Here is a 26,990-nt window from a genome sequence, read left to right as displayed (position 1 = left end):
AATTTTGCCCTATATAATATCATTGCTAAATAATTTACTTTAACCAAATCATGATCTTTGTGATTAGGTAACATGGCTACAAAGTAAAGTACATTTATTTCATCTCTGGAGTTTTTTTGATTGGGTGCTTTATTTTTGAAATTTAGCGACTTGACCAGGATGTGTCTCAGTGTTGAATTTTCTGTATTATGTTTTCCTGACATAGTCATTTATTTTGATCTATAGATTCCATTTGTTTCCCTTTTTTGGGGGGGGGATATTTAATCATGGAGAAGAATACTGTTAGTATCCATGTACCCTTCACCCTGCTTGAGCAATAAACTATTACAAACACTATTAAAATCTCCTGGGTACCCATCCCTGGATGCAAACTCTTTCCTCACATATGAGGTTTTGTTTATCATGCCTGTGCATGTGACTTACTACCTAGGAATGTATCCCTAAATAGTATTCTTTTTCAAGTTACTAAATTTTATATAAGTGGGAATCAAACTGTAATTATCCTTCTGCAACTTGGGGTTTTTTTTGTTTGTTTCCTTCAAATTTTAAAAAAGATTTACCCATAATGGTGCACAGAGGTCCAGTTCTTTCATTTTACTGCTGAGTGGTGTGCCATTGCAGTCATACAACAATTCAGATTTCGTTCTTAATTTCAGGGATGATTTCCCTTTTATTGGCTATTATGCCCAATCTCCTATCACCTTGGTCACACCTGGTTCTAGCTGCCACTTAAGTGAACAGTTTCACATGTGCTTCCATTCACTTACCGTTAACAGCACTTCACGCTGTCAAAAAGCCTGCTACCAACCCATACTTGGCTCAAGCGTGGTGGAGTGAACACCCTCAAGGACACCCCTCAGTCACTGGGGGATAGAAGCGCCTGTTCCCTATTTTTGGATAGACACTTTGATATACATTGTGTATCCCTCTTGAAAAGTATGATAGAAATTAAGGCCCTATTGCCTATAGCAGTGAACTTGATAGCACAATCTTGTATTTACTTTTTCTCCTCTCTCACTCTCCCCAGTATATCACTTCTGCCCTCAGCAGTCACTTCCCAGATAAACTACCTGCACACAGTCCTTTTCCCAGGCCCTGCTTTTGGGGGATCCAAGATATATATCTATGAATATTTTTCTTGGGTTTTATTCATCTTGATGGCTTCTGGGAAATAAGACTAAGGTAGGAGCCCTGCTAAAATAAGGGTGCTCCATTCTGCTTGAGAATCTTTTGTATCTTTTCTTGACTATCACTTTGTGAAGAGTGTGGCTTTGTGCTTTGTCTCTCTGTCCTTAATGCTGCTGGAGAACCAATGTACCTGTCTTCCTGTCTGCTTGCTTCTTTGCTGCTGCTCTTTTTGTATTTTAGGGGCACCAGTTATCCTAAAGTTGGATTATCTTGTACCCAATTTTATTTGATCTCCTTATGGGGTTTTTTTTTTGTTGCTGTTTTTTTTTTGCGGTACACGGGCCTCTCACTGTTGTGGCCTCTCCCATTGCGGAGCACAGGCTCCGGACGCGCAGGCTCAGCGGCCATGGCTCACGGGCCCAGCAGCTTCGCGGCAGGTGGGATCTTCCCGGACCCGGGCACAAACCCGTGTCCCCTGCATCGGCAGGCGGACTCTCAACCACTACGCCACCAGGGAAGCCCCTATGTTTTTCAAAATCTGTATTATCTGATTATCTTAGCCCTTATGTGTTATACTTTTATTTTCAATTCTGAGTACACTCTTCCTTTGTGTTTCCTAATTAATAGTTCTATAATAAATGTTTGATCATCGATTTATTTAATCTTTAGACTCCTTTTTTATCTCTGTTGTTTTTCCATCTTTCAGTTCTTGCTTATTCACAAATCTGGAAGCCCTTATGAAGAATGTATCGTTATATTTTTCTTCTAGAGTTCTTTGATGTCCTGTATGCCACATTCCTTTCATTCTTTTTCTTTCAGTCCCTGCCCCTCCCTCTCCGTATCTCTGTCTCTTTCAGTTTGTTTGTCTGTTTTTGATGCCTGTTCTTTTTCACTTACCAGTGCTTGACAGCTCTGCCCAGACTTTATATTTGCTTCCGCATTGTGTGGGGGACTTCTTCACTCTCCATTTCAGAATTGTTCTTGGCTCACCTCACTTTTGTGATTACAAAAATATAAACTCTGCAGCTTTCCACTCCTCTTTTGTCTCTCCAGGAGGTCGTGGTGACCTGTACACGTTACTCCTGAGTTCTGACTTGGCATATTTTTGCTGGCTAGTTCTGATATTTTCCCATCTTCCTATAAAAGTTCCTCCTCTGATTCTTCCTGCCCATGCAGCACAATATCAGGATTTACTCCCTGTAATTGGGGAATGTGTTGTGTTTCCATTGGGGAGGCCCTCAGATTCTGCCCTAGAAGCTTCACTTGTGCTGGAGATCACTTCTCTTTTCCTCATTCTTGCCCGCAGTTCTGTAGCATCTCTCAGTCATAGATGAAAAAAATAATGGAATTCATTCAGTGTTTTCTCTCCAGATTTGGGTATTAATGAGAATAGTTAATTCAGCTTAGGAGCCTTGCCAAACAGGGCTGCCCCATTTCTTCTCAGAGTCTGGTGTATCTTTGCTTGGTTACCACTTTTGAAGTTTATATCTTTGGGCTATGCCTATCATGTGTATTTTTTGCTGGAGAACCAACCAGCCTGTGACCTACCTTCCTTTCTTTCTCCTCTCCGTTCTTCCTTCCTTTTCATTTTAATTTGATAATGGGTAGGAAATGAGAGATTATGTAAAGAAGACTTCTTTCTACTACTTAATCCCAAAGTCTTTTTGGGTTTTGTTTTTAATTGTGGGAAAATACACATAACATAAAACTTAACATCTTTTTTTATGGTTTGTTGTCTTATTGAAGTATAGTTGATTTATGATCTGTTAATTTCTGCTATACAGCAGAGTGATTCATTTATACATATATATACTTTTTCTATATTTTCCATTATGGTTTGTCACAGGATACTGAATATAGTTCCCTGTGCTGTACAGTAGGACCTTGTTTATCCATTCCATATATAATAGCTTACATCTGCTAACCCCAGCCTCCCACTCCATCCCTCCCCAAACCTCTCCCCCTTGGCAACCACAACTCTGTTCTCTATGTGTGTGAGTCTGTTTCTGTTTTGTAGATAGGTTCATTTTTGTCATGTTTTTAGATTCCACATATAAGTGATATCATATGGTATTTGTCTTTCTCTTTCTGACTTACTCACTTAGTATGATAATCTCTAGTTGCATCCATGTTGCTGCAAATGGCATTATTTCGTTCTTTTTAATGCCTGAATGGTATCCCCTTGAATATATGTAACATCTTCTTTGTCTGTTGATCTGTCGATGGACATTTAGGTTGCTTCCATGTCTTGGCTACTGTGATTAGTGCTGCAGTGAACATTGGGATGAATGTATCTTTTCAAATTAGGGTTTTCATCTTTTCCGGATCTATGCCCAGGAGGGGGATTGCTGGATCATATGGTAGTTCTATTTTTAGTTTTCTGAGGAACCTCCACACTGTTCTTTTCTTTTTTTTTTTTTTTTTTTGAGGTACGCAGGCCTCTCAGTGTTGTGGCCTCTCCCGTTGCGGAGCACAGGCTCCGGACGCGCAGGCTCAGCGGCCATGGCTCATGGGCCCAGCCGCTCCGCGGCATGTGGGATCTTCCCGGACCGGGGCACGAACCCGTGTCCCCTGCATCGGCAGGCGGACTCCCAACCACTGCGCCACCAGGGAAGCCCCACACTGTTCTTCATAGTGGCTGTACCAACTTACATTCCCACCAACAGTGTAGGAAGCTTCCCTTTTCTTCACATCCTCTCCAGGATTTATTTGTAGAGTTTTTAATGATAGCCATTCTGACCAGTGTGAGATGATACCTCATTTTATTTTTGATTTGCGTTTCTCTAATATAAAGTTTACCATCTTAACCATTTTAAAATGTACAGTTCAGTGGCATTAAGTACATTCACATTGTTATGCAACCATCACCACCAACCATCTCCAGAATATTTTCATCTTGCCAAACTGAAACTGTCCTTATTAAACAGTTACTCCCCATTCCTCCTTTCTCTCCAGTCTCTTTCTTCTTGGTTTTTTAAATTTACATCATATAAGAATGTTTCTGTGCCTTTGTAAAATTACTATTGAAGGTATTTTCTATTTTGGTCTTCACATCTTCATGTGTATATAACTTGGTCTTAGAATTTACTTCTAGGAAAACTTTGTTCCTACCGACTTGCTTTATCTCTTACGAGGTAAAAAGTGCTGTGTAGATTCCCTTTGCACCTTGGTTGCCAAGAAGCCTGATTATCTTTAGCTTGAGTTTGCTGGCACAATTTCATACCTCCATTTTATTTTTATGGTTTAAACCCCCTCAGAGCTCTTTTGGAGCAAATGAGGTATGGTAGAAGAAATAAACTTTAAGTAGTGTTTAGTTTGTATCAGAGAATTTTTTGTGTTGGTCCTAGGTAATATTTTTACATTCCAAAGTTCACAACTTATTTGTGAGATAAAGATTAAAAAATTGGCCTTTGTTGGAAAAAATGCACTATGTAAGAGGTGTGAGTTGTCAGTTTCAGCTTTATTCAGGGACCTTACTGATGACTGTATCCTGGGAGACAGCCACTCAGTAGCTCTGAGTAAACTCCGAAGAGGTAGGGGGAGAAGCCAGTTTAATCATGATTGTTGGGTGGGGAATATGTGCAGTCAGGCTTACATCTCAGTAAAAGATGACAGCTAGTCACAAGGAACAGATATCTCTTAATGATTTTGGTGCTTTTCTAGATATGGGAAGATGCAAGAATCTGGTTATTAAAATTCTTCCTGAGATATACATAGAACTATCTAAGGGGCCTGTTTTTCCACAGTACAGTGTGCCTCATCCTGTTTTTTGCCCTGAACTCCTCTCAGGGTTCATTATCGGTCAGAAACTGCAGTGGCTAATGACTTAATCCATGTATAACTGGATGGTGAATGACGTTCCTTTTTTTTTTTTTTCCAGTAGAGTTTAGTTATATCTAAGATAGGCAGAAGGTCTTATAGGAGAAGGTTATGGGTAAGTTTGAAAGACATTATGTCCAAAATGCGGGATCTTATTTCCCTGACTAGGGATTGAACCCGTTCCCCCTGCAATGGAAATGCAGAGTCTTAACCACTGGACTGCCAGGGAAGTCTCCCAAAATAAAACCTTTTAAAGGAAGAAGGAAATAATATTTATTACATGCTTATTATGTGACACAATTTTGTTAGTCCTCACAAGAGCCCTAGTTTATTATTAATAGATTTATTATCCCCATTTTTCAAATGTGAAAACTTAAGCTTGTTGATGTAAAATGACTTTCCCAAGGGCTCATAGACAGTAAAAGTGGAACTGGAATTTGAATTTTTTTTAAGAGAAATTATAATAGAATCTTTATTACTGATGTATCTGTTTTGGCAGGAACATTTTGTAATATAAACATGAACAGTTACAGCCTTTATTCTGTAAGTGCTTTGGAAGTATTTATCCACTTCTGGGAAAGTATCTTAAGGAAAAAAAGCCTTTTTTTGTAAAGGATACAGTAATTCAGTTCCTAAAGGCTAGAATTTAAAAATAAAGACTGTACTCTGAGATTTAAAAAATCAACATACACTTGATCAGCAGAAATATACAGAGTATCTTAAAGGTAAATGACAGCTCCTGGTCTGCAAGTTTTGACCTTTTTTTTACGTTAATGAAATTCAGCAAACGATTTCTTTTGATAATAGGGTAAATATTATTACTAATAATGGAGATAGTGACTTTAGTTTTATTCCTTCCCTTCTGAACACTTACCCCTCTGAGGAAGATTAAGATTGCTTCTTCTTACATTCTTTACTTTTCCTATTTACCCCATTACTCCCTTTCCCTTCTCTCTCACCAGCCATGACTTGTCCATTGCAGAGGCTGCGTAAGGATTGAGGAAGTGGGCAAGAAAGATGAAGACAGTTTTAAATTCATTATGGCTGTACTGCTATCTTCACTGTTTCGTTTTCATGCATTTTTTGTTGAAAGGGTATCGATATGACATAGGGGTTGAAGGTAGGTTCTGGTTATAGATAGCTTGTGTTTACATCCCAGCTTTTCCACCTAAGCAAGTTACATAAATTCTCTGTACTTCAGTTTCATCATTCATGAAATGAAGGCTATAATAGTATGAAAGTCATAGGATTGTTTCAAAGAAAAATCAGGCATAATTTGAGTTCCTGATGAAGGCAGTAGTTCACAACTATGACTGTGCATTACAGTCATTCAGTGAGCTTTTCAAAAATACGAGTAGGGACTTCCCTGGTGGTGCAGTGGTTAAGAATCCACCTGCCAATGCAGGGGACACGGGTTCGAGCCCTGGTCCGGGAAGATCCCACATGCCGCGGAGAAACTAAGCCTGAGAGTCACAACTACTGAGCCTGGGCTCTAGAGTCTGCGAGCCACAACTACTGAGCCCGCATGCCACAACTGCTGAAGCCCGCGTGCCTAGAGCCCATGCTCCGCAACAAAGAGAAGTCACCTAAATGAGAAGCCCACGCACCAAGGAGTAGCCCCTGGTCACTGCAACTAGAGAAAGCCTGCGCACAGCAACGAAGACCCAACACAGCCATAAATAAATAAATAAACAAACGAATAAACTTTTGATAGAGGCTGGGGGTCAGATTTTCCCCCCATTATGTATTTGTTTGCTTGTTTATTTAAATAGCATGAGATTTTTGTTTCTTTTATTCACTGCTGTATCCCCAACTCCTAAAACAGTGCCTAACACAAAAAGATTTTATGAATGAATTAAAAAGAAAATTATCTTTGGTCCCAGCAGTTCATCCCTTCTCTTTTTGTAAAAAATAAATAAATAAAAAGTTTTTAAAATTTATAAATATAAAATTCATCCTTTTTAGTAAACAGTTCTATTTGCCAATTTATGGTCAAACCCTTTTCTCATCTTCAACCCCTGGCAACCACTGATCTAATCTTTATCCTTACAGTTTTGGGTTTTCCAGAATGTCAAATAAACTGAATCATACATTATATAGCCTTTTGAGTCTGGCTTTTATCACATTGCATAGTGCATTTGTAGCTCATTTGTGTTGTGTCTCAATATTTTTTTTCAATTGTTGAGTAGCATTCTATTGAATCTGGAACAAATATATTAACAATCTTGTGCTGTTTGTTCTTTTTGATTTTTAGCTTTCAAGAGTGTTGGATCTTCCTCCAGAATACTTGATCAAGTCAATATCTGCAGTTCCAATTTCCAGAAAAGAGTTAAGTATAATATATTTGTAATGATCTAGAATGTGGCTGGCTTTGTCAATATACGAAAAAAGTTACTCTTCAATTTACAAAATAGTCCTTGAAATTAACCTTAATATATGATTTAACCTATTATTCCCATGGATTTAAATAATAAAATTAAAATCTGTATTTTACATACTGACATGGCAGATTATATTAGTATTCTCATGTTTTGATGTTTATTCTAATAACTATAATTATGGCAGTCTTTAAGAAAAATTTGGAATGAGGTTCGAATTTAATTCTGTAACAGCAAATAAAAGAACTAAGGTTGTAGTTAGATTGTAGTTAGAAAATCAGTTTTTAAAGGGATCTTAGAGATTTTACACCTATCTAATACTTGAATACTATTGTGCCATATTTACCTGCTAGATATTTTTTTGCAGGTTTTGGTTTTTTTGCTTGTTTCCATTCGAGGCCCCCCCAGTGATAAGAGAATTACTGGTTAGGACTACATACAACCTATAGTTGCTTCTTGGATTCAGAGAGATATCTCTTTTGTTTGGTCATTCTTATTGATACCTGTTTACGAGTTGGCTAGAAAACTTCAAAACTTGGATAAAATACCCTCTCAGTTAATTAATAATGACAAGAAATTAGCTACATAGTAGGCATTTAAGCCCTAAGCTTAAATTATCATTGTTCCATTATGATATAATGATACCATTATGTCCTTATATTTTGTCCCCTTAACTTTGTCAGGATTTTAAGATTGAGTAGAATGAATGTTCTTTTTCCCAGAATAGGACAAAGAGATGAGTGGAGAAGAGAAAGGCTATGTATGGCCTTGTAAAAGAGAGCATCTTTAAAATGGCCTGCTACAACTTCATCTATACTGAGTTCCAAGAACAGAGGCAACCACTGACCAAAAGATGGGCCATATAATTATATGTAAATTGATGTAATGTTGCAAACCAGTTACCTATTTCATAAAATCTGTAAAGGACATTTTGCATAATAATGGGAATGTCTCAGTTTTTATTTTATGTTTCAAAGACCTTTAATAAGCTGAACCATATTGGCCCATCTTTTTGTCTTTTTTCTTAATTGAAGTAACATTGGCTTATAATATTATATAAATTTCATGTGCACAGCATTCTCTAAACAGTATAGCGTGCTCATCGCCAAAACTTCAGTTTCCATGTGTCATCATACAGTTGATCCCCTTCACCCATTTCACCCTCCCCCCTGCCCCACCACCCCTTCCCCTCTGGTGACCACCACTCTCTCTCTGTAGCTGCATGTTTGGTTTGTTCACTTACTTTGTTTTTATTTCTTATACTCCACATATGAGTGAAACCATACAGTATTTGTCTTTCTTTGTCTGACTTATTTCATTTAGTGTAATACCCTCGAGGTCCATCCACATTGTCCCAGATGGCAAGATCTCATCTTTTTCTATGGCTGAGTAGTATTCCATTGTTTATATATATACCACATCTCCATTTTAAAAATTTTTTATTGGAGTACAGTTGATTTACAGTGTTGTGTTAGTTTCAGATGTACAGCAAAGTAAATCTGTTATACATAAACATATATCCCCTCTTTTTTAGATTCTTTTCCCATATAGGCCATTACAGAGTATTGCATAGAGTTCCCTGTGCTATACAGTAGGTCCTTATTAGTTACCTATTTTATATATAGTAGTGTGTATATGTCAATTCCAATCTTATCCCTCCCCCACCTTACCCCCGGTAACCATAAGTTTGTTCTCTACATCTGTAACTCCATTTCTGTTTTGTAGATAAGTTCATTTGTACCCTTTTTTTTAGATTCCACATATAAGCACTATCATACAATAGCTGTCTTTCTCTGTCTGACTTACTTTCACTTAGTATGATAATCTCTAGGTCCGTCCATGTTGCTGCAAATGACATTATTTCTTTTTTATGGCTAAGTAGTATTCCATTGTATATATGTACCACATCTTTATCTATTCATTTATGGACACTTAGGTTGTTTCCATGTGTTGGCTATTGTAAATAATGCTGCAGTAAACATAGGGGTGCTTATATCTTTTCAAATTAGTGCTTTCATATTCTTTTGATAAATACCCAGAAGTAGGATAGCTTTATCATATGGTGGTTCTATTAACTTTTTGCGGAATCTCCATAGTGGCTGCACCAATTTACATTCCCACCAACAGTGTATGAGGGTTCCCTTTTCTCCACATCCTTGCCAACGCTTATTTCTCACCTTTTTGACAGTACCTATTCTGATGTGAGGGGATATCTCATTATTGGTTTGATTTTCGTTTTCCTAATAATTAGTGATGCTGAGCATCTTTCCATGTGCCTGCTGTCTTGGCCCCTCTTTTGAATAAGATTTTCTTTACCTGCTTGCAGTTCCTTTGGGTAGCTCTACTTTAACAATCTGAAATACCAGGACTTTGGTTTATAGAAAATAAATATTGGGGAGGACCTCAATTTTTCTAGGCTACCAGTCTAAAATTCTGCATATTAAATTTGTTTACAACAAAGGAAAACCCTAGCTTTGCCTTCATAAACCCAGTTATTCTTTAGGGTACTAAAACAAAGCCTAACTGTTCTTGTTTTTTGGGGTTTTTTTTGGCTGTGTTGGGTGTTCATTGCTGCATGCAGGCTTTCTCTACTTGCGGTGAGCGGGGGCTACTCTTCGTTGCTGTGTGCAGACTTCTCATTGCAGTGGCTTCTCTTGTTGCAGAGCACAGGCTTTAGGCATGTGAGCTTCAGTAGTCGTGGCTCACGGGCTCTAGAGCCCAGGCTCAGTAGTTGTGGTGCCAGGGCTTAGTTGCTCCATGGCACGTGGGATCTTCCCTGGCCAGGGATCGAACCCATGTCCCCTGCATTGGCAGGTGGATTCTTAACCAACTGCACCACCAGGGAAGTCAAAAGGCTAACTGTTCTATATTTCTAACTTGATTCTAAAATGCTATAACATGCCAGGAGAATTAAGAAATTTTATTTTTGTTAATTTGGTTTATTTAATGTGATATGAATCCATTTGCTCATGTCTCCTAATTCAGTTATACAGTTTTCCCTTGAACAACATGGGTGTAAACTGCATGGGTCCAGTTATACGTGGATTTTTTCACCTAGCCTGAACTATGGTACTACATGATCCATGGTTGGTTGAACCGTGGATACAGAACCGTGGATTTGGAAGGCTGACTAAAATTACACTGGAATTTTCAACTGCTCGGATGGTCAGTGCCGCTAACTCCCCCCAGTTGTTTAAGGGTCAGCTGAAATTTTTTGTTTGTTTTTTGCCCCCGACAGCAGAATCTTAGTTCCCTGACCAGGAATTGAACCCACACCCCCTGCAATGGACGTGCAGAGTCTTAGCCACTGGACTGCCAGGGAAGTCCCAGCTGTATTTTCAACAGTGGTGAAATTCCTGTTTAATACTGCTTGTAGTAGACAGAATTAGTAACTTTGTTGCCAGCCAGTACTACTCAGATGTATGGATTTCAGACTGAAACCACAGCAACTTCTCAGAAGCAATAGGGAAGTAGCTATTGCGTTTTTTTTTCTTTTTTCTTTGCGGTACGCGAGCCTCTCACTGTTGTGGCCTCTCCTGTTGTGGAGCACAGGCTCCAGACGCGCAGGCTCAGCGGCCATGGCTCACGGGCCTAGCCGCTCCGCGGCATGTGGGATCTTCCCGGACCGGGGCACGAACCCATGTCCCCTGCATCAGCAGGCGGACTCTCAACCACTGTGCCACCAGGGAAGCCCAGTAGCTATTGCTTTTTAAACTTATTTTTTTAATTATAAACGATATGAAAGTAGAGGGAATAGTTTAGTGAGCCCCTATGTGCCCATCACTCACGATCATTAGCACGTGGCCAGTTTTGTGTTGTCTGCACCCGTACCCACTCTCCTTCTTCACAGTGGACTATTTTGACAGCTGCTTTTCATAGTCTAGAAGTTATGTCATTTTAAAGGGATTTTTTTAAATTAGTTTTTCTGTCATGAAAGCAAAACATAACTTTAAGGAAATTCAGGAAAATACAGAGTAAGAAGAAAAAATCCCCAATACTCTTACTACATACAGTAAGACAACTGATGTTAGCAATTTGGTATATCTTTTCTCTTTTCTCTTTGAATATGTCTTTCAGCCTTAAAGTCATAGCTATAAAACAACTGTATGTATGATTTTGAACCCTTTCTCTTGGCATCATTTCTTTGAAAATACCACTTTTTAACAATGGCTTACTCTTAACGCTGCCCTGTTGATGGACATTTAGATTGTTTCAGTTCTGACTTTTTACATAGTTCAAATTCAAGAATTGCCTCTCCAGGATGTGGAGAAAAGGGAACCCTCCTACACTGTTGGTAGGAATGTAAATTGGTAAAGCCACTATGGAAAACAGTATGGAGATTTGTTTTTTAAAAAAAAAAAAACACAAAAAACTCAATTCCACTCCTGGGCATATATCCGGAAAAGACAAAAACTCTAATTCGAAAAGATACATGCCCCCCAATGTTCATAGCAGCACTGTTTGCAATAGCCAAGACATGGAGGCAACCTAAGTGTCCATCAGCAGAGGAATGGATAAAGAAGATGGTGTGTGTGTGTGTGTGTGTGTGTGCACGCACATGCATGCGTAATAGAATATTACTTGGCCATAAAAAAGAATGAAATATTGCCATTTGCAGCAACATGGATGGACCTAGAGATTACCATAGTAAGTGAAGTAAGTCAGAGAAAGGCAAATATCAAATGATATCATTTATATGTGGAATCTAAAAAAATGATACAAATGAACTTATTTACAAAACAGACAAACTCACAGACACAGAAAACAAGCTTATGATTACCAAAGGGGAAGCAGGGGAGGGAGGGATAAATTAGGAGTTTGGGATCAACAGATACATGCTACCATATGTAAAATAGATAACAACAAGGACTTACTGTATAGCACAGGGAACTATATTCAATGTCTTGTAATAACCTATAGTGGAAAAGAATCTGAAAAAGAATATATATATATATACACACATGTGTGTCTGTGTGTGTGTAACTGAATCACTTTGCTGCACACCTGCAACTAACACAATATTCTAAATCAACTATACAGTACTTCAATTTTAAAAAAATTACTTCACGAAATAGACAAAGCAGAAGTGTTTTGTGGGTGTATAATTAAAATCTCCCAAAAGGGAAAACTGGGATCAAGTCTGGTTGATTACCCTCACCTCCCTGAAGCATTTACTTCTCTATGGGTCCTTTCATACTAGCAAATAGCCCAGCACAGAATTTTTTTTTTAAATATTCTTAGTTTAATAAATTGGTGTTAATCATTATTGGCCTAAAAGGAGGATTTTTAAAATTTGTCCTTATACCACTGAACTACTTGAAAATATTTGATTTTATTGAGAATTTTTTAATTGAATTAGTTTATTATTTATGTCTCAAATAAAATTTTGGATACTTTGTACTATTAACTTTTTTTTTTTAACATCTTTATTGGGGTATAATTGCTTTACAATGGTGTGTTAGTTTCTGCTTTATAACAAAGTGAATCAGTTATACATATACATATGTTCCCATATGTCTTCCCTCTTGCGTCTCCCTCCCTCCCACTCTCCCTATTCCACCCCTCCAGGCTGTCACAAAGCACCGAGCTAATATCCCTGTGCCATGCGGCTGCTTCCCACTAGCTATCTACCTTACTACGTTTGTTAGTGTGTATATGTCCATGACTCTCTCTCGCCCTGTCAAAGCTCACCCTTCCCCCTCCCCATATCCTCAAGTCCGTTCTCCAGTAGGTCTGCGTCTTTATTCCTGTCTTACCCCTAGGTTCTTCATGACATTTTTTTTTTCTTAAATTCCATATATATGTGTTAGCATACGGTATTTGTCTTTTTCTTTCTGACTTACTTCACTCTGTATGACAGACTCTAGGTCTATCCATCTCATTACAAATAGCTCGATTTCGTTTCTTTTTAAGGCTGAGTAATATTCCATTGTATATATGTGCCACATCTTCTTTATCCATTCATCCGATGATGGACACTTAGGTTGTTTCCATCTCCGGGCTATTGTAAATAGAGCTGCAATGAACATTTTGGTACATGACTCTTTTTGAATTTTGGTTTTCTCAGTGTATATGCCCAGTAGTGGGATTGCTGGGTCATATGGTAATTCTATTTGTAGTTTTTTAAGGAACCTCCATACTGTTCTCCATAGTGGCTGAACCAATTCACATTCCCACCAGCAGTGCAAGAGTGTTCCCTTTTCTCCACACACTCTCCAGCATTTATTGTTTCTAGATTTTTTGATGATGGCCATTCTGACTGGTGTGAGATGATATCTCATTGTAGTTTTGATTTGCATTTCTCTAATGATTAATGATGTTGAGCATTCTTTCATGTGTTTGTTGGCATTCTGTATATCTTCTTTGGAGAAATGTCTGTTTAGGTCTTCTGCCCATTTTTGGATTGGGTTGTTTGTTTTTTTGTTATTGAGCTGCTTGTAAATTTTGGAGATTAATCCTTTGTCAGTTGCTTCATTTGCAAATATTTTCTCCCATTCTGAGGGTTGTCTTTTGGTCTTGTTTATGGTTTCCTTTGCTGTGCAAAAGCTTTGAAGTTTCATTAGGTCCCATTTGTTTATTTTTGTTTTTATTTCCATTACTCTAGGAGGTGGGTCAGAAAGGATCTTGCTGTGATTCATGTCATAGAGTGTTCTGCCTGTGTTTTCCTCTAAGAGTTTGATAGTTTCTGGCCTTACATTTACGTCTTTAATCCATTTTGAGCTTATTTTTGTGTATGGTGTTACGGAGTGATATAATCTCATACTTTTACATGTACCTGTCCAGTTTTCCCAGCACCATTTATTGAAGAGGCTGTCCTTTCTCCACTGTACATTCCTGCCACCTTTATCAAAGATAAGGTGTCCATATGTGCGTGGGTTTATCTCTGGGCTTTCTATCCTGTTCCATTGATCTATCTTTCTGTTTTTGTGCCAGTACCATACTGTCTTGATTAGTAGTATAGTCTGAAGTCAGGGAGCCTGATTCCTCCAGCTCCTTTTTTCGTTCTCAAGATTGCTTTGGCTATTCGGGGTCTTTTGTGTTTCCATACAAATTGCGAAATTTTTTGTTCTAGTTCTGTGAAAAATGCCAGTGGTAGTTTGATAGGGATTGCATTGAATTTGTAGATTGCTTTGGGTAGTAGAGTCATTTTCACAATGTTGATTCTTCCCATCCAAGAATGTGGTATATCTCTCCATCTATTTGTATCATCTTTAATTTCTTTCATCAGTGTCTTATAATTTTCTGCATACAGGTCTTTTGTCTCCTTAGGTAGGTTTATTCCTAGATATTTTGTTCTTTTTGTTGCAGTGGTAAATGGGAGTGTTTTCTTGATTTCACTTTCAGATTTTTCATCATTAGTATATAGGAATGCCAGAGATTTCTGTGCATTAATTTTGTAACCTGCTACTTTACCAAATTCATTGATTAGCTCTAGCAGTTTTCTGGTAGCATCTTTAGGATTCTCTATGTATAGTATTGTGTCATCTGCAAACAGTGACAGCTTTACTTCTTCTTTTCCGATTTGGATTCCTTTTATTTCTTTTTCTTCTCTGATTGCTGTGGCTAAAACTTCCAAAACTATGTTGAATAAGAGTGGTGAGAGTGGGCAACCTTGTCTTGTTCCTGATCTTAGTGGAAATGCTTTCAGTTTTTCACCATTGAGGATGATGTTTGCTGTGGGCTTGTCATATATGGCCTTTATTATGTTGAGGAAAGTTCCCTCTATGCCTACTTTCTGCAGGGTTTTTATCATAAATGGGTGTTGAATTTTGCCAACAGCTTTTTCTGCATCTACTGAGATTATCATACGGTTTTTAACTTTCAATTTGTTAATATGGTTTATCACATTGATAGATTTGCGTATATTGAAGAATCCTTGCATTCCTGGGATAAACCCCACTTGATCATGGTGTATGATCCTTTTAATGTGCTGTTGGATTCTGTTTGCTAGTATTTTGTTGAGGATTTTTGCATCTATGTTCATCAGTGATATTGGCCTGTAGTTTTCTTTCTTTGTGACATCCTTGTCTGGTTTTGGTATCAAGGTGATGGTGGCCTCGTAGAAGGAATTTGGGAGTGTTCCTCCCTCTGCTATATTTTGGAAGAGTTTGAGAAAGACAGGTGTTAGCTCTTCTCTAAACGTTTGATAGAATTCACCTGTGAAGCCATCTGGTCCTGGGCTTTTGTTTGTTGGAAGATTTTTAATCACAGTTTCAATTTCAGTGCTTGTGTTTGGTCTGTTCATATTTTCTATTTCTTCCTGATTCAGTCTTGGCAGGTTGTGCATTTCTAAGAATTTGTCCATTTCTTCCAGATTGTCCATTTTATTGGCATAGAGTTGCTTGTAGTAATCTCATGATTTTTTTTATTTCTGCAGTGTCAGTTGTTACTTCTCCTTTTTCATTTCTAATTCTATTGATTTGAGTCTTCTCCCTTTTTTTCTTGATGAGTCTGGCTAGTGGTTTATCTATTTTGTTTATCTTCTCAAAGAACCAGCTTTTAGTTTTATTGATCTTTGCTATCATTTCCTTCATTTCTTTTTCATTTATTTCTGATCTGATTTTTATGATTTCTTTCCTTCTGCTAGCTTTGGGGTTTTTTTGTTCTTCTTTCTCTAATTGCTTTAGGTGCAAGGTTAGGTTGTTTATTCGAGATGTTTCCTGCTTCTTAAGGTGGGCTTGTATTGCTATAAACTTCCCCCTTAGAACTGCTTTTGCTGCATCCCATAGGTTTTGGGTCGTTGTGTCTCCACTGTCATTTGTTTCTAGGTATTTTTTAATTTCCTGTTTGATTTCTTCAGTGATCACTTCATTATTAAGTAGTGTATTGTTTAGCCTCCATGTGTTTGTATTTTTTACAGATCTTTTCCTGTAATTGATATCTAGTCTCATGGCGTTGTGGTCAGAAAAGATACTTGATACAATTTCAATTTTCTTTAATTTACCAAAGCTTGATTTGTGACCCAAGATATGATCTATCCTGGAGAATGTTCCATGAGCACTTGAGAAAAATGTGTATTCTGTTGTTTTTGGATGGAGTGTCCTATAGATATCAATTAAGTCCATCTTGTTTAATGTATCATTTAAAGCTTGTGTTTCCTTATTTATTTTCATTTTGGATGATCTGTCCATGGGTGAAAGTGGGGTGTTAAAGTCCCCTACTATGAATGTGTTACTGTAGATTTCCCCTTTTATGGCTGTTAGTATTTGCCTTATGTATTGAGGTGCTCCTATGTTGGGTGCATAAATATTTACAATTGTTATATCTTCTTCTTGGATCGATCCCTTGATCATTATGTAGTGTCCTTCTTTGTCTCTTTTAATAGTCCTTATTTTAAAGTCTATTTTGTCTGATATGAGAATTGCTACTCCAGCTTTCTTTTGGTTTCCATTTGCATGGAATATCTTTTTCCATCCCCTTACTTTCAGTCTGTATGTGTCTCTAGGTCTGAAGTGGGTCTCTTGTAGACAGCAAATATATGGGTCTTGTTTTTGTATCCATTCAGGCAATCTGTGTCTTTTGGTGGGAGCATTTAGTCCATTTACATTTAAGGTAATTATCGATATGTATGTTCCTATTCCCATTTTCTAAATTGTTTTGGGTTCGTTATTATAGGTCTTTTCCTTCTCTTGTGTTTCTTGTCTAGAGAAGTTCCTTTAGCATTTGTTGTAAAGCTGGTTTGGTGGTGCTGAACTCTCAGCTTTTGCTTGTCTGCAAAGGTTTTAATTTCTCCATCAAATCTGAATGAGATCCTTGCTGGGTAGAGTAGTCTTGGTTGCAGGTTTTTCTCCTTCATCACTTTTAATATGTCCTGCCACTCCCTTCTGGCTTGTAAGGTTTCTGCTGAGAGATCAGCTGTTAACCTTATGGGGATTCCCTTGTGTGTTACTTGTTGTTTTTCCCTTGCTGCTTTTAATATGCTTTCTTTGTATTTAATTTTTGACAGTTTGATTAATATGTGTCTTGGCGTATTTCTCCTTGGATTTATCCTGTATGGGACTCTTTGTGCTTCCTGGACTTGATTATTTTCTTTCCCATATTAGGGAAGTTTTCAACTATAATCTGTTCAAATATTTTCTCAGTCCCTTTCTTTTTCTCTTCTTCTTCTGGAACCCCTATAATTCGAATGTTGGTGCGTTTAATGTTGTCCCAGAGGTCTCTGAGACTGTCCTCAGTTCTTTTCATTCTTTTTTCTTTATTCTGCTCTGCAGTAGTTATTTCCACTACTTTATCTTCCAGGTCACTTATCCGTTCTTCTGCCTCAGTTATTCTGCTATTGATCCCTTCTAGAGTATTTTTAATTTCATTTATTGCGTTGTTCATCGTTGCTTGTTTCATCTTTATTTCTTCTAGGTCCTTGTTAACTGTTTCTTGCATTTTGTCCATTCTATTTCCAAGATTTCGGATCATGCTTACTATCATTATTCTGAATTCTTTTTCAGGTAGACTGCTTATTTCCTCTTCATTTGTTAGGTCTCGTGCATTTTTATCTTGCTCCTTCATCTGCTGTGTGTTTTTCTGTCTTCTCATTTTGCTTATCTTACTGTGTTTGGGGTCTCCTTTTTGCAGGCTGCAGGTTCGTAGTTCCCGTTGTTTTTGATGTCTGTCTCTAGTGGCTAAGGTTGTTTCAGTGGGTTGTGTAGGCTTCCTGGTGGAGGGGACTAGTGCCTGTGTTGTGGTGGATGAGGCTGGATCTTGTCTCTCTAGTGGGCAGGTTCACGTCTGGTGGTGTGTTTTGGGGTGTCTGTGGCCTTATTATGATTTTAGGCCGCCTCTCTGCTAATGGGTGGGGTTGTGTTCCTGTTTTGCTAGTTGTTTGGCATAGGTTGTCCAGCACTGTGGCTTGCTGGTCGTTGAGTGAAGCTGGGTGCTCGTGTTAAGATGGAGGTCTCTGGGAGATTTCCGCCGTTTAATATTATGTGGAGCTGGGAGGTTTGTTGACCAGTGACCTGAAGTTGGCTCTCCTACCTCAGAGGCAGAGCCCTGACTCCTGGCTGGAGCACCAAGAGCCTTTCATCCACACGGCTCAGAATAAAAGGGAGAAAAAGTAGAGAGAATTAGTAGAAGTATGAGGAAAGAAAGGAGGAAAGGAAGGAAGGAAGGAAGAAGCAAAGAAGAAAAGAAAAGAAAAGAGGGAGGGAGGAAGGAAGGAGGGAAAGAAGGAAAAAAGACAGAAAGAAAGAAGATACAGTAAAAATAAAGTATAATATAGTTATTGCATTAAAAAATATTTAGAAAAGAAAAAGGGACGGATAGAACCTTAGGACAAATGTTGGAAGCAAAGCTATACAGAGAAAATCTTACACAGGACCATACACATACACCCTCACAAAAAGTGGTAAAGGGGGAAAAATCATAAATCTTGCTCTCAGAGACCACCTCCTCAATTTGGGGTGATTCGTTGTCTAAAGGAAGGAAGGAAGGAAAGAAAGAAAGAAAGAACGAAGGTAAAGTATAATAAAGTTATTACAATTAAAATTAATTATTAAGAAAAGTTTTTAAAAAAAACCATGGACGGATAGAGCCCTAGGACAAATGATGGAAGCAAGATTATACAGACAAGATCTCACACAGAAGCATACGAGTACACATTCACAAAAAGAGGAAAAGGGAAAAAAATCATAGATCTCACTCCTAAAGTCCACCTCTTCAGTTTGGGATCATTCCTTGTCTATTCAGGTATTCCACAGATGCAGGGTATATCAAGTTGATTGTGGAGCTTTAATCCGCTGCTCCTGAGGCTGCTGGGAGAGATTTCCCTTTCTCTTCTTTGTTCTCACAGCTCACAGGAGCTCAGATTTGGATTTGGCCCTGCCTCTGCGCGTAGGTCGCTGGAGGGCATCTGTTTTTTGCTCAGACAGGACGGGGTTAAAGGAGCCGCTGATTCGGGGGCTCCGGCTCACTCAGGCCGGGGGTGGGGGGAGGGAGGGGCACTGCGTGCAGGGCGGGCCTGCGGCGTCAGAGGCGGCGTGACGTTGCGGCAGAGGCCTGCGTGCCGTTGCTCCAGCCTGAGGCCCGCCGTGCGTTCTCCCGGGGAAGTTGTCCCTGGATCCCGGGAACCTGGCAGTGGCGGGCTGCACAGGCTCTGCGGAAGAGGGGTGTGGAGAGTGACCTGTGGTTGCACACAGGCCCCTTGGTGGCAGCAACAGCAGCCTTAGTGTCTCCCGCCCGTCTCTGGGGTCCGCGCTTTTAGCCGCGGCTCGCGCCCGTCTCTGGGGTTCGCGCTTTTAGCCGCGGCTCGCGCCCGTCTCTGGAGTTCCTTTAAGCAGCGCTCTTAAACCCCTCTCCTCGCGCACCAGGAAACAAAGAGGGAAGAAAAAGTCTCTTTCCTCTTCGGCAGGTGCAGACTTTTCCCCGGACTCTCTCCCGGCTAGCCGTGGTGCACTAATCCCTTCAGGCTATGTTCAAGCCACCAACCCCAGTCCTCTCCCTGTGCTCCGTCCAAAACCGAGACCCGAGCCTCAGCTGGCAGCCCCGCCCGCCCTGGCGGGTGGGCAGACAAGCCTCTCGGGCTGGTGAGTGCCGGTCGGCACCGATCCTCTGTGCGGGAATCTCCCCGGTTTGCCCTCCGCACCCGTCGCTGTGCACTCCTCCGCGGTTCCGAAGCTCCCCCCTCCGCCTCGCGCAGTCTCCGCCCGCGAAGGGGCTTCCTAGTGTGTGGAAACTTTTCCTCCTTCACAGCTCCCTCCCACTGGTGCAGGTGCCGTCCTTATTCTTTTGTCTCTGTTTTTTCTTTTTTTCTTTTGCCCTACCCAGGTACGTGGGGAGTTTCTTGCCTTTTGGGAGGTCTGAGATCTAATGCCAGCCTTCAGTAGGTGTTCTGTAGGAGTTGTTCCACGTGTAGATGTATTTCTGGTGTATCTGTGGGGAGGAAGGCGATCTCCGCGTCTTACTCTTCCGCCATCTTCAAGCCGTCCCCCCCCATTAACTTTTTAAACCATCTATAGAAAATCGTGTGACCTGTTTGGGTTTTCCTGGATGTTTGAGAGCCATTCTGTAGGTTTATGGTCATATTAAACCTTTTATAAAGTATCCCACCCAGGGAAGTATATTCAATATCCTGAGATAAACCATAGTGGAAAAGAATATCAGAAAGAATATATGTATATATGTATGTATGTGTAACTAAATCACTTTGCTGTACAGCAGAAATTAACACAACATTGTAAATCAACTGTACTTCAATTTAAAAAAAAGAAAGCATCTTAGCTATATGTCAAATCATTATTTAGTCTTTGGTACATTCAAATCTTTATTTTCAATTAATATTGGTGTTATAGCTCTTATTTTAACATTACATGGTTTTTATTTTTTTAATCTTTCTGTTATTCCCATTTTGTTAGACTAATGTCTTCAGTTTCCCACAAATACTTGACTAAATTATCAGAGTTCTTTGGTAAGAATAAATATATTCAAACCTTATATGAGTTTCCACAATTAAAGTTAATCTTTAGAAAATTGAATTGTTATGTAATCATTAGAGAATAGTCTTAGAAAAGAAACAGAATGGTTTGCCAACCAATCCATAAGTGAAGAACTACAGACAGAATAATTCCCCATGGCTTGGTACTGTATTAACATTTTTATTTAACATCAGAACTAGGATTATTTTACCAGAACTTAAGTAGGTTCCATTATCATCACCATTTTACTGTGCTACAAAAGAAATTAAGCAACAAGCCCAAGAGCACACAGACACTGATTAATAGTTGAATTTGGGTCTTCGGTTACACCTCAAATGTCGGTAGATGAGTTCGGGTTGATAAGTGTAATCCACACTAGGCTGCTGGATAATGGATTAAGGCGCAGGAGAATCCTTCCCCCCCCCCCCGCCGCCAGTTTTATTGAGATATAATTGACATACAGCACTGTATGAGTTTAAGGTGTGCAGCATCGTGATTTGGCATACATATTGTCATGGAATGATGACCACAGTAAGTTTAGTGAACATCCATCATCTCCTATAGACAACATTAAAGAAATAGAGAAAAAAAATTTTTTCCTTGTGATAAAAACTCTCAGGATTTACTTTCTTAACATACAAGTGTTAATTACCTTTGTCATGTTGTACATTATATCCCTAGTACTTATTTATCTTATAACTGGAAGTTTGTACCTTTTGACTACCTTCATCTAATTCCCCCTCCCCCTAACCCCCACCTGTGGTAGCCACAAATCTGATCTCTTTTTCTAGGAGTCTGTTTTCTAGGAGTCTGCTTGTTTGTTTCTGAAGTATAATTGACCTACAGCACTGTTCATATTCTACAACATAGTGATTTCTGTACATTTCAAAATGATCACGTTAAGTCTAGTTGTCATTGGTCACCATGCAAGGGCGTTGCATAATTATTGACTGTATTCCCCACACTGCACATTTCATACCTGTGACTCATTTATTTTGTAACTGAAAGTTTGTACCTTTTAATCTTCCTCATTCTCTCTTCCCCCTACACCCTTACCCTCTGGCAACCACCTGTTTGTTCTCTGTATCTATGATTCTGTTTGGTTATGTTTGTTCATCTGTTTTGTTTTTTAGAGTCTGCAATTAAGTGAAATCATATAGTATTTGTCTTTCTCTGTCTGACTTATTTCACTTAGTAGAATACCATCTAGGTCCATCCATGTTGCTGCAAATGGCAAGACTGCATTCTTTTTATGGCTGAATAATATTCCAGTGTGGTGTGTGTGTGTGTGTGTGCACACACACACATACCACATCTTCTTTATTTGCTCATGTATTGATGGGCACTGAAGTTCCTTCCATATCTTGGCTATAGTAAATAATGCTGCAGTGAACATAGGGGTATACGTATCTTTTCAAATTAGTGTTTTCATTTTCTTTGGATAAATACCCAGACTTGGAGTTCATAGACTGTATGGTAGCTTAGTTTTAATTTTTTGAGGAATCTCCATACTATTTTACATAGTAGCAGCACCAATTTACATTCCCAACAACAGTGCATGAGGGTTCCGTTTTCTCCACATCCCTCCCAACACTTATTATTTGTTGTCTTTTTGATAATAGCAATTCTGACAGGTAGGAATGATACCTCATTGTGATTTTGATCTGCATTTGCCTGAGGGTTAGTGATGTTGAGCAACTTCTCATGTGCCTGTTGGCCATCTGTATGTCTTCTTTGGAAAAATGTCAATCCTGGAACCCTGTCCGTTTTTTAATTGGGTTTTTTGTTTATTTGATATTGAGTTGTATGAGTTCTTTGTATATTTTGGATATTGACCCCTTGTTGGATATATTGTTTGCAAATATCTTCTCCCATTCAGTAGGTGATTTGCATTTTGGTGATAGTTTCCTTTGCTGTGCAATAGCTTTTTAGATTGATTAGGTCCCATTGGTTTATTTTTGCTTTGCTTCCCTTGCCTGAGGAGACATATGCAAAAAAAAATATTATTAAGACCAGTGTCAAAGAATGTACTGCCTGGGCTTCCCTGGTGGCGCAGTGGTTGAGAGTCCGCCTGCCGATGCAGGGGACACAGGTTTGTGCCCCGGTCCGGGAGGATCCCACATGCCGCGGAGCGGCTGGGCCCGTGAGCCATGGCCGCTGAGCCTGCGTGTCCGGAGGCTGTGCTCTGCAGCGGGAGAGGCCCCAACAGTGAGCGGCCCGCGTACTGCAAAAAAAAAAAAAATGTGCTGCCTATGTTTTCCTCTACAAGTTTTATTGTTTCAGGTCTTACATTTAAGTGTTTAATCCATTTTGAATTTCTTTTTTGTGCATGGTGTGAGAGAGTAGTCCATTTTGATTCTTTTGCATGTAAATGTCCAGTTTCCCAGCACCATTTATTGAAGAGGCTGTCTTTTCTCGGTTGTATATTCTTCCTCCTTTGTTGTAGATGAGTTGCCCATATAAATGTTGGTTTATTTCTGGGCTCTCTGTTCTGTTCCATTGATCTATATGTCTGTTTTTTTGTTTGTTTTTTATTTATTTATTTCTGGCTGTGTTGGGTCTTCGTTGCTGCGCGCGGGCTTTCTCTGGTTGCGGTGAGCGGGGGCTACTCTTCGTTGCAGTGCCAGGGCTTCTCATTGCGGTGGCTTCTCTTGTTGCGGAGCATGGGCTCTAGGCACATGGGCTTCAGTAGTTGTGGCTCGCGGGCTCTAGAGCACAGGCTCAGTAGTTGTGGTGCACGGGCTTAGTTGCTGTGTAGCATGTGGATCTTCCCGGACCAGGGCTCGAACCTGTGTCCCCTGCATTGGCAGGCGGATTCTTAACCACTGCGCCACCAGGGGAGTCCCTATATGTCTGTTTTTGTGCCAGTACTATACTGTTTTGATTACTGTAGATTTGTAGCATAGTTTGAAATCAGGGAGTGTTATACTTCAGCTTGTTGTTCTTAAGATTATTTTGGCTATTCTGGGTCTTTTGTGTTTCCATACAAGTTTTGGAATTATTCTTTTTCTATGGAAAATGCCATTGATATTTTGATAAGGATTGCATTGAATCTGTAGATTGCCTTGGGTAGTATGGTCATTTTAACAATATTCTTCCATCCCATTAACATTTCTTTTAAAGCTGGTTTCATGGTGCTGAACTCTTAGCTTTTGCTTGTCTGTAAAACTTTTGATCTCTCCTTCAAATCTAAATGAAAGCATTGTTAGATACAGTATTCTTGGTTGTAGGGGTTTTTTTTTTCCCTTTTGTTGCTGTAAATATATCATCCACTCCCTTCTTTTCAGCCCACAGAGTAGTAATTTCCACTGCTCTTCCAATTCACTGATCCATCCTCTGTATCATCTAGCCTACTATTAATTTCTTGTAGTGTATTTTTATTTCAGTTGTTGTATGCTTTAGCTCTGTTTGATTCTACTTTATATCTTCTATTTGTTTAAAACTTCTCCCTCTGTTCATCCATTTTCCCAAGCATCTTTGTGATCATTACCTTAAACTCTTTATTGGGTAGATTGCTTATCTCCACTTCACCCAGTTCTTCTTCTGGGGTTTTATCTTGTTCCTTCATTTGGAATGTACTTCTCTGAGACCTCATTTTGTCTAATTCTGTTTTTATTTCTATATATTTGGTAGGTTGGTTACATTTCCTATTCTAGACAAGTGATCCTATGTAGAAAACTTCATATGGGTCCTAGCAGCACGCTCCCCTCTGGTCACTAGAGTCATATGCTTTAGAGGTGTCCCCTATGTGGGCTTTTTGGGTCTCTCTATTGTGGCAGGCTGACTACTGTGGGCATGCAAGTAGGCCTGGCTCTTTTGTGGGTAGGACAGTGGGTTGCCAGGCCCTGCCTTGTGTGAAGGCTGCCAGTCACTGGTAGGTGGGGCCAGACCCTGGTGCAGTGGAGCTCATGGCCAAGGGGAGTCCAGGTCCTGGTGCCAGCCAATAGATGGCTGGGGCCTGGTCACCAGGCAACTGGCTATAGAGCCCCAGTGGGTCCTAGGGCTAGTGCTGACCCATTGGTGGGCAGAGCCAGGTCCTGGCATCTGTAGCTGCAAGGCCCTAGTGGTCCCAGTGTTGGTGTCAGCCCACTAGGGCTGGGCCAAGGCCCAGTAGGTTCCAGGGCTAGTGCCTGCTCACTGGTAGGCAGGGCCAAGTCCCAGGGCAGCTGGTGGGGCTATGTCCCTGCCCAGCTGGCTCTATGGCCTGATGCGTACAATTATTGGTGCTGACAGGTTGGTCAGGAGGGCTGGGTCCTGGTGTGGCTGGCTGTGTTGCCAGGGGAGTCCAGGGCCTGGTGCAGGCCAGCAGGTGGGGCAGGGCTGGGTCAGAAGGCGACTGGCTACAGAGCTGCAGGGGTCCTGGGGCTAATGCTGGCCCTCTGGTGGGGAGCTAAGTCCTGGGGTGGCTGGCTGCAGGGCTCAGAGTCCCAGAGCTAGTGTTAGCTTGCTGACGGATAGGGCCATTGGTGTTGGGTGGTCCCGGGGCTGGTGGTGGCCTCCTGGTGGGCAGGGTCGATTCTTGACAGGGCTGGTGATGGCCCACTGGTGAGTGTGGTCATATCCTGACATGGCTGGCTGAGGTGCCCAAGCTATCCTGGAGGTGATGTCAGCGTTCTATTGGGTGGGGATGTGTCCCAGTGGGTCCAGAGTGTAATGCTGACCCACTAGTGGGCGAAGCTGTGTCTCTTGCTGCAGGGCCTAGGGAGTTGCAGGGCTGGTGTCCACCCCACTGGGTAAAGAGGGTCCTATGACCACCTCTGGCAGCTTGGGGGTCCCTGGGCTAGTGTCAGCCCACTGGTAGGTGGGGCCAGGTCCCTGGCCTGGGGTATCCCAGAGGTGGTGAGGACTGGCTGGTGCATGAAGCTGGGTCCCAGCACTAATAAGCTAGAGGGAGGGTTTCAAAATGGCACGTACCAGCACCAGTGTCCTGACAGGGTGAGCTCCCTAAATTGGCTGCTGTCAGCATCTCTGTCCCCAGGGTGAGCTCCATTTTCCTCCTGCTCTTTGGAAGGCTCTCCAAGATCTGCAGGTGGGTCTGACGCATGCTGCTTTCGAGTTATGCTTTTGCCCTGGTCTTAGAGCTTGTGAAATTTTGTGTGCACCCTTTAAGAGTGGAGTTTATATTTCCCACAGTCCTCTGGCTCTCCTGAAAGTAAGCCCCACTGGCTTTCAAAACCAAAATGCTGCAGGCTCATCTTCCCGGTGTAGACCCCCAGGCTGGAGAGCCCAGTGTGGGGCTTTGCTCCTTGGAGAAAACCTCTGTAATTGTAATTATCCTCCCATTTGTGGGTCTTGACTCTCCCACATCTCTGCCCCTTACTAGTTTCATTGTGGTTCCTTCCTTAGTGGTAGGAGATCCTAGTCTTCAGGTGGATTTCATGGATAGTTGCTCTGTAAATCGCTGCAATTTTGGTGTGCATGTGGAAGGAAGGAAGCTCAGGGTCTTCAATTCTGCCGCCCTGGTCACTTCTCAAGGCTCAGGAAAATTCTTAATGGTCATTATTGACTAGTTTCTTTAATGTGATCAGAAGCCACACAGAATTTTTTAGACATGTGCCTGAATTTCAAGAGTGGTAAGAAGGAAGTGATTTGTGCTCCTCTATTTTGCATTACAGATGGGCTAGACAGATAATGGTTCAACCCACTTATCCTGCCCATGAAGTCTCATTCTCTAGTTCATTATTAAACATCAGAGGATGTTCAGTGTTGGTAATTATGTGGATGTTTGTATATTAATTAAAATTATTTTTACACCTAGAAGATTTCAAACTGCAGAAAATTTATAGCGAATAATGTAATGAACACTCATGCTCACTTTCGAATATGTCAGGTCTTAATTTTTTTCCAAATTTTTGTTTTCAGAAATCAAACATTATAGATACCATTGAAGCCACCTGTATATACTTCTTTGATTCCACTCCCTACCATCCTTTCCTAGGGATAACTGCTCTTCTGAAGCAAACGATTGTTTTCACTAATTGGTTGCTTTGTGTTTCTTTCTTGGTTTCTTTGTTTTTGCATTGTTTTATCACCAGCCCAATGAAAAGAACAGCACTGTCTGCCTCCCTAAGGAACTACTCAGTGTTAAGAAGAATATTCTTCCTCTCATGTTGAAACTCAGATTACAACATTTTTTAAAAATTGTGCTTTGGTCATTTGAAGGTCAGTGAAGGGACTTGAATGAAGGAAGCTTGTGGAATAGTGGAAGAAGATTTGTACTGATAGAAGCAGTCAAGAGACTTGAGCTTTTTACTGAGTCTGC

General features: G+C 40.3%; 1 protein-coding gene across 1 annotated transcript in view; it reads left to right on the top strand.

Moving 5' to 3' along the window:
* Positions 1 to 26,990, top strand: part of RARS2 (arginyl-tRNA synthetase 2, mitochondrial) — a 121,414-nt gene that overhangs the window by 14,829 nt on the left and 79,595 nt on the right. Inside the window, 1 exon segment of the mRNA XM_089921838.1 lies at positions 7,202 to 7,275. Coding sequence (XP_089777964.1) covers positions 7,202 to 7,275 — 74 coding nt within the window.

Source organism: Delphinapterus leucas, chromosome 12 (genome assembly GCF_059928025.1).
Source record: "Delphinapterus leucas isolate spDelLeu-1000000601 "Yukka" chromosome 12, BTC_Dleu_Yukka2, whole genome shotgun sequence".
Taxonomy (NCBI): Eukaryota; Metazoa; Chordata; class Mammalia; order Artiodactyla; family Monodontidae; genus Delphinapterus; species Delphinapterus leucas.
The sequence above is the reverse complement of the archived record's forward strand: the minus strand, read 5'-3'. Positions and strand labels throughout refer to the sequence as shown.